Source organism: Podarcis muralis, chromosome 11 (assembly GCF_964188315.1).
Source record: "Podarcis muralis chromosome 11, rPodMur119.hap1.1, whole genome shotgun sequence".
Taxonomy (NCBI): Eukaryota; Metazoa; Chordata; class Lepidosauria; order Squamata; family Lacertidae; genus Podarcis; species Podarcis muralis.
The window spans coordinates 66,005,869-66,012,621 of record NC_135665.1 but is presented as its reverse complement, the minus strand read 5'-3'; the positions used below and the strand labels follow the sequence as shown (position 1 = coordinate 66,012,621).

General features: G+C 49.3%; 1 protein-coding gene across 1 annotated transcript in view; it reads right to left on the bottom strand.

The window, feature by feature from the left end:
* Nucleotides 1-754, bottom strand: part of LOC144329183 (uncharacterized) — a 7,426-nt gene extending 6,672 nt beyond the window's left edge. Inside the window, exon 1 of the mRNA XM_077935963.1 lies at nt 566-754. Coding sequence (XP_077792089.1) covers nt 566-754 — 189 coding nt within the window. The remainder of the gene's footprint in view (nt 1-565) is intronic.
* Nucleotides 755-6,753: the final 5,999 nt, after the last annotated feature.

Genomic DNA, 6,753 nt, shown 5'->3' with positions numbered 1-6,753 from the left:
GATTACAAGTGTATCTAGAATCCTGCTAATGTTTTAACCTGTTTACAATGATTTTGTATATACATTATAAACACAATGTTTCTGCTCTGCCTCTACAGCTGGAGACAATAAATACTTTTGAATCCCAGTTGCTGTGTCCAAATCCTGCCATTGGCCTGATCCAACCAGTTCTTCTTATGTTCTTATCAACCCCAGCCAGTGTGGCCATATGATGCTGAGGCTAATGGGAATTAAAGTCCAAAACAGCTGGAGGGCACCAGGTTGGGGGAAAGGAGGGATTCTCTGGTGAGCTTAAATGTGGAAGCAGCTGCTCCCCATCTTCTCCCAAAGCATCCTTCACCCAGACTGAGCAAAGGGCACTTTAAGGAGCTTTTGCACTTGCTGCTACCAGGCTCATTAAGGAGCCACCAAAGCCTTGACTCTCCTCCTGCCCTTTCTGCACATGCTCAGGTGCAGAACCAGAGTTCCTAAACCAGGTCAGTTCTTGCAGATGTGGCAATAGTGTTGTGCGCCTGTGTTGCATGAAAGTCCTGGCTGCATTTCGCCTCAGAGGCCAGATACTCACCTGTGGCGTCTTGGGCCAGGCACCTGCAGACAGCGGACAGGTTCTCCTCTCCGGAAGAAGCCTCCCCTGCAGAATCTTCCGGGAGAAGCAGACGAGGAGGGAGAAGACGACAGTGCAGCCGAGGAGGAACCAGGGGACGAAGCAGCAGGAGAAGTAGCAGCTGAAGGAGTCATCGTGGGACACCTCCATCTTGGCTGCCCAGGCCTGTGGGCCCACAACAACTAAGCCTCCCCCTGCTGCCTTTCTGGGCCACCTGAGGCCCATGGCAGCGTTCCAGGCCACCTCATAAAGGCACCGGGCATGTCATAGAGGGGCACCCTGCCCTGAGCCAAGACCATACCCTGGTCACCCTCAGGCACCCAATACAGTGAACCCCCAGAACATGCACCCCTTCTGTCCTACTGTGGACTCCCCTTCCTCATCGTTCCAGCTGCTGCACATTCTCTCTCTCTGGACATGGGAAAGCGAAGCAAAGAGGCAACACGAGGGTCTCTCTCTCTCTCCTAAGTCCCACAAATCAATCCGCCAAGGAAACAGTTCAGTGGGGCAGCTCTGCTTGCTGTCGTCTCCTCTCCCCACTGATTTAGCTCTTGGCATTTGGGCAGGGATGTAGATGATTCATGGAGCCAGCGGAAGAGGTCCTCTCTCTGCTCTGACTTTTTGTGACGAAATAAATTCTCAGCACACACAAAAAGTATGTTTTAAATCTTTACCGGCAGAAAGTTGCTTTAAATGTTACAAAAACAATAAACGATACATCGTCTCAGTTATACATTTCTGTTTTTGCATATATTGATCCCATGTTGTTTGGATGCCTGATTATCATCTTCCAGAGCAACTATTCTATTCCCAACATAAGTACAGAAAGCAAAATACTGGTGGTCAACAAAAGAGTTTTAAAGACGCTCTCAAAGCAAATCTTTAAAAAATGCATTATAAAAATCGATAATTGAGAAGCACTGGCCTCCAAGTGCTCCAATTGGAGAACAGCCTCTACTAATGGCATCATGGATTTTGAAGAAGCACAAATTCAGGACGCAAGGGAGAAATGTGCTAAGAGGAAGGCACACTTGGCAAATCCACACCGTGATCAACTCCCGCCCGGAAACCAATGTCCCCACTGTGGAAGGACGTGTGGATCCAGAATTGGCCTCCCCAGTCACTTACGGACCCACTTTTGAAACTGTGTTTATGGAAGACAATCTTACTCAGCTACAAGGGATCGCCCAAGAAAGAAGAAGAAAGATCAGACTCACCATAGGACAATGGGAAATCCATCTCCAAAGTGGAATATGACCCAGGCTGAACAAACGAACTGCCAACCAACATATAAATTAGGGCTGCCATATGCCCAGAATTTCCTGGACAGAGTCTCCATAGAGACTCCACAGTCTCTTATGGACTCACTGTTTTGACCGTGTTCATGGAAGACAATCTTACTCAGCTACGAGTGATGACCAAGAGAGAGAAATTCCACACACCAGCTTTTTCAGCTAAAAATTGAAAGAACTCTGCCTCCATCTTTTCCAACCTGCTGCATTTTGGTCTGTGCCCAGGAAGCCCTTTGTGTGCAAAAGCAACGCCTGACTCTGAGCAGTGGGGGCTGCTTCATTAAGATTAGTGAGCACTCGGAAAGGCTATCCTAAAACCTGTGACTCAGTCAGAAAACTCAGCTCACCCCACCTGTGCAATGGAAAAATACAATTCTTCACAGTAACTTGAGCACAATTTTATGGAACCTTAGACCAGTTCATTGGCTCCCAGTATGTTTCCGAGCACAGTTCAAAGTGTAGGTGCTGACCTTTAAAGCCCTAAACGGCCTCAAAGGCCCAGTAGAAATGAAGGAGCGTCTCCACCCCCATCATTCTACCCGGACACTGAGGTCCAGCTCTGAGGGCCTTCTGGCAGCTCCCTCCCTGCAAGAAGTCAAGTTACAGGGAAGCTGGCAGAGGGCCTTCTCGGTGGTGGCACCCGATCTGTGGAACACCCTCCCTTCAGATGTGAAGGAAATAAACAGCTATCTTATCTTTAAAAGACATCTGAAGACAGCCCTGTTTAGGGAAATTTTTAATACTTAATGCTGTATTGTTTTTAACACTTGATTGGGAGCCGCCCAGAGTGGCTGGGGAAACTCAGCCAGATGGGCAGGGTATAAATAATAATAATAATAATTCAACAATGGAGGCACAGAAGGATAGGCAGACAGATCGACAGAGTGCCCCTGGTGCGTCTGAAGAGTTCTCTTGCTTTGTTTTCTCAGGCTTTGGAAGCCTTTTTTGAGACAATTCTGCCTGTCGGTCACTAGAGAGCAGCAGCACCCTTCCTTTCTTTGAATTCTGGTTTAAAAACATGGAATTCTACACAAGCCTTTCAAAGGAATTGCAGTCAGTGCCTTCCTTGCCAAGCTTCCTTCCACAAGCTGCTACGTTGCGGAGATCCTGTATTATGCGCAGTCAGCAGGCACAATTGCTGTCCCCAGTCTGGTGAGTGACAACCTTCCTTACTGTCAGGCACACGTCCAAGAAGGGACTCCAAATTTAAGTGGCACTTCCTTCGCTGTCAGCCTCAGACTGAGCTGGTCAGGGACAATACAAGGAACCACCAGTTTTCTGGGGCCAGAGCCACACCTTTCTCGTCTCAAACACTGCCTACCTAACATCTCTTTTTCCGGTTCTTCTTCTTCTTCTTTGGCGATCCCTCGTAGCTGAGTAAGATTGTCTTCCATAAACACAGTTTTAACAATGAGTCCGTAAGTGACTGGGGAGGCCAATTCTGGATCCACACGTCCTTCCACAGTGGGGACTTTGGTTTCCGGGCGGGGGTTTTTCTGGTACCTTGGGCTCAGTGCCTCTGAGCATGTGCAGATTCTCCTTCCCTCTCCCAAATGAAGCTAACCACCATTACGGTTGCTGCCCGGCCGGTCCCTCCTTCAGCCTGGCTGGTTGGGAAGTCGAAAACCTCTCGCAAAGGAACACCACTGCCTATGCCCTTGCTGCCCGTGAGGGGCGCAGCGCTCCCTGCCCCCCTGAGGACCCTGAATGGGAAAGGGCAGCTCCTGCTGCCACAGGTGCAGCAAGAAGGGACTGGCAGAAGGCACCTTCCTCTCCTTCGGTGGCTTTTGCATCTTCCAATTCCATCGTGTGTTGGTGAAGCAGTACAATTTCCATGCAGCAGTTTCTGCTCTGCGGCTTCCCTTCCCTCCTCTGGCTTTAATGCAGGACCCAGGTGCCTGGGGTCCCAGCAGCTCACTCGCTGTCATTGATCTACAACCGTAGAATGGTAGAGTTGGAAGGGATCCCCAGGGGTCATCTAGTCCAACCCCCTGCAAGGCAGGAATCACAGGTGACAGGTGAATGTCAGACAGGTGGCCCTCCAACCAGCGACAGAGAGTCCATCACCTTCTGAGCAAGTCAAACTGCTCTTCATGTCAGAAAGTTCTTCTCGATTTCTTAAAACTTTACACCGTTTGACTGTAAAAACAAAACATGCCAAACAACTCAAAGCCGTTTATGGAGAAGATAAAAACAATTATCGACCAAAATATTAACAAGTTTGTGTCTTTACATGCCGTCTTCCCCCGCGCTCAAGCAACCACCCACTCAGAACATAAAAACAGCCTGCAGGATCAGGCCAACGGCATCCCGTCCTCACAGTAGCCTGTGAGAAACCAGTAAGCAGGATTCGAGCACCAGAGCCCTCTGCCCTCCTGAGGGTTCCAGCAACTGGCCTTGAGAGGCATTGCTGCCCCGACTGCAGAGGCAGAGTGTAGCAGACATGGATAGCGGCCCTCAAGCCCCCTCCTCTGCCATGAATTTGCCCAATCTTCTCTTAAAGCCCTCTGGGTTGGTGGTCACCACTGCCTCCTGTGGCAAGGAGTTCCACAGGTTAACTCTGCGCTTCATAAAGAAGGGCTTTCTTTTCTTGTTGCAGGAATTTATGTATAGGTTGGGGGGTGCCCCTCCAGCAGATATCATGCACATGCACCGCACTACCAAAACCAGCACAATCGCTTTTGTGACTTTTGTGATTTGTCCCCACAAAACACCCCATCTCAGTTTCTTCCTATCTATTCAAAGGGCCTCTGCTGCACAATACCAAATGTAAGAATTCACTGATCAATGTATCTCTGTACTGGCTCACTGGGAAAACTTCAGAAATTCCTATAGACATGTGAGCTCAGCTCCTCAGCAGCCCCTCTGCCTGAGTGATAATTCCTGGCATCCTGATACCTGAGTGCCAGACAGGTAGCCATTCCAGAAATAGCAAACCCAGATGAAGACAAAAGGGTGTGATGAACTTGGCTGGGAAACAGGGAAATGGAAAGATCTCTTTTGTTACACTTGATGGGTGTTTGGTGGAGGGCAAGGGGAACCATGGGGCAGGGGCCAGGATGCTCAGATTTCGGCCACCAGACCTCCCCTTTCAGGATGTAACCGTGATGTCGTTTGGGGGGGGGGTGTAACATGGGGATTAGCAGCTAATAAAAGTTTGTGGGCTCTTTTGTTCGGGGCTTCCATCTTGTTCCACCTTGTGGCGGGTGGGAGTCCTGTCGCGACAGTCTTCAATCAAGACCAAGCCTCCTGGCTGCTGTTTTGCTCTGGTATTCCTGGCTGGTCTCCTTGTTTTTTGCCAAGGGAGCCCTCAGATTTCTCCGTTAACATTCTCCATCCTGAATCTTCTAGCATTCAGCTTTGCGGATGTCTCCCTGCTTCAAGGCAGTGGAGAGCTTAGCAGCAACTGCACATGCTCACTCACAGAAGAGAAAAGCAACAAGGCCAGGGCAGCTCAGGACAGGAAGAGGTGACTCATTTCTTATTTTTACTTTTGCCCCTGGCTCTCTCTCTCCCTCTTGCCCTCCTTTTGCTGCCCTTTCCTTTGGCTGCGCAGCTGCAACCTCTCCTCAGCCGCCTGACTCACCTCTTCTCTCGGGATGACACCTGGGTTTTCTAAAGGGATTTAAAAACACCCAAACATCTGCTGCAGTTTTGCTCTCACCAAGTGAAACGTGCAGAGCGAAGGCAAGCAGGCAGCCTTCCCCAACCTGGTGCCCTCCGGGTGTTTGGGACTACAATGCCCATCAACCCCAGCCAGCGCAGGTAAATAACAGATGGGAGTTGTAGTGCACAACACCAGGTTGGGGGAAGGTGCGTCAGAGTTCCGTGGTGAATTCTTTTTCAGGCCCAAATATAATGGATAAAAGAGTTTTGGAGGTTACTCAGCTGAGCTTGGTGCTCCCAAGACTCTTCCAGCCTCCCTGGGTATCTCTGAATCAAGAAGTCCATTCTGAACGAAGCAAAGAACAAATAGGTAACTTTCCCTTAATAGCGACTTCTGCCCCTGAGAACATTGGCCAGTGTGATACCAATTTTTAAAAATGAATATTGGAAAACGCAGGTCAGGAGCTGAGCATCTATTCCGGGGAAAGTGCTGGAAAACATTTCTATATCTATATAGCATTACAAAGCATTGGATTTTGCTGAAGAAGGAAACAGCCTGGCTTCTGCAAGGGGAAGCCCTTCCAAACTAGCCTTTCAGAGCTCCTGGAGAATGTCAGTCAGCCAGGGCTGGATTGAGGTTGGAGGAGGCCCTCAGCTCCTGAAGGTAATGGGGCCCTTTATACGTCCAGTTGTCCTTTCTCAACAACAAATGGTCGCTGTTTTTGTGTGTTGAATATATACTACAGTATATGTTAATTTGGGACACGGGTGGGGCTGTGGGTTAAACCACAGAGCCTAGGGCTTGCCGATCAGAAGGTTGGCGGTTCAAATCCCCGCAACGGGGTGAGCTCCCGTTGCTCGGTCCCTGCTCCTGCCAACTTAGCAGTTTGAAAGCACCTCAAAGTGCAAGTAGATAAACAGGTACCACTCTGGTGGGAAGTTAAAGGGTGTTTCCGTGTGCTGCTCTGGTTCGCCAGAAGCGGCTTAGTCCTGCTGGCCACATGACCTGGAACCTGTACGCCGGCTCCCTCGGCCAGTAAAGCGAGATGAGCGCCGCAACCTGACTGGACCTAATGGTCAGGGGTCCCTTTACCCTTTTTTATATGCTAATTTATGGACCTAATAGGTATCTCAAGCCATTTGCACATAACAAAATATGTATTTTATCAAAGTAGTTGTGATATTTTAGAAAGCAGGCTAGCAGGCAGGGCCCATGACTTACATCATAGGAGCCTATACAACACAAAACAC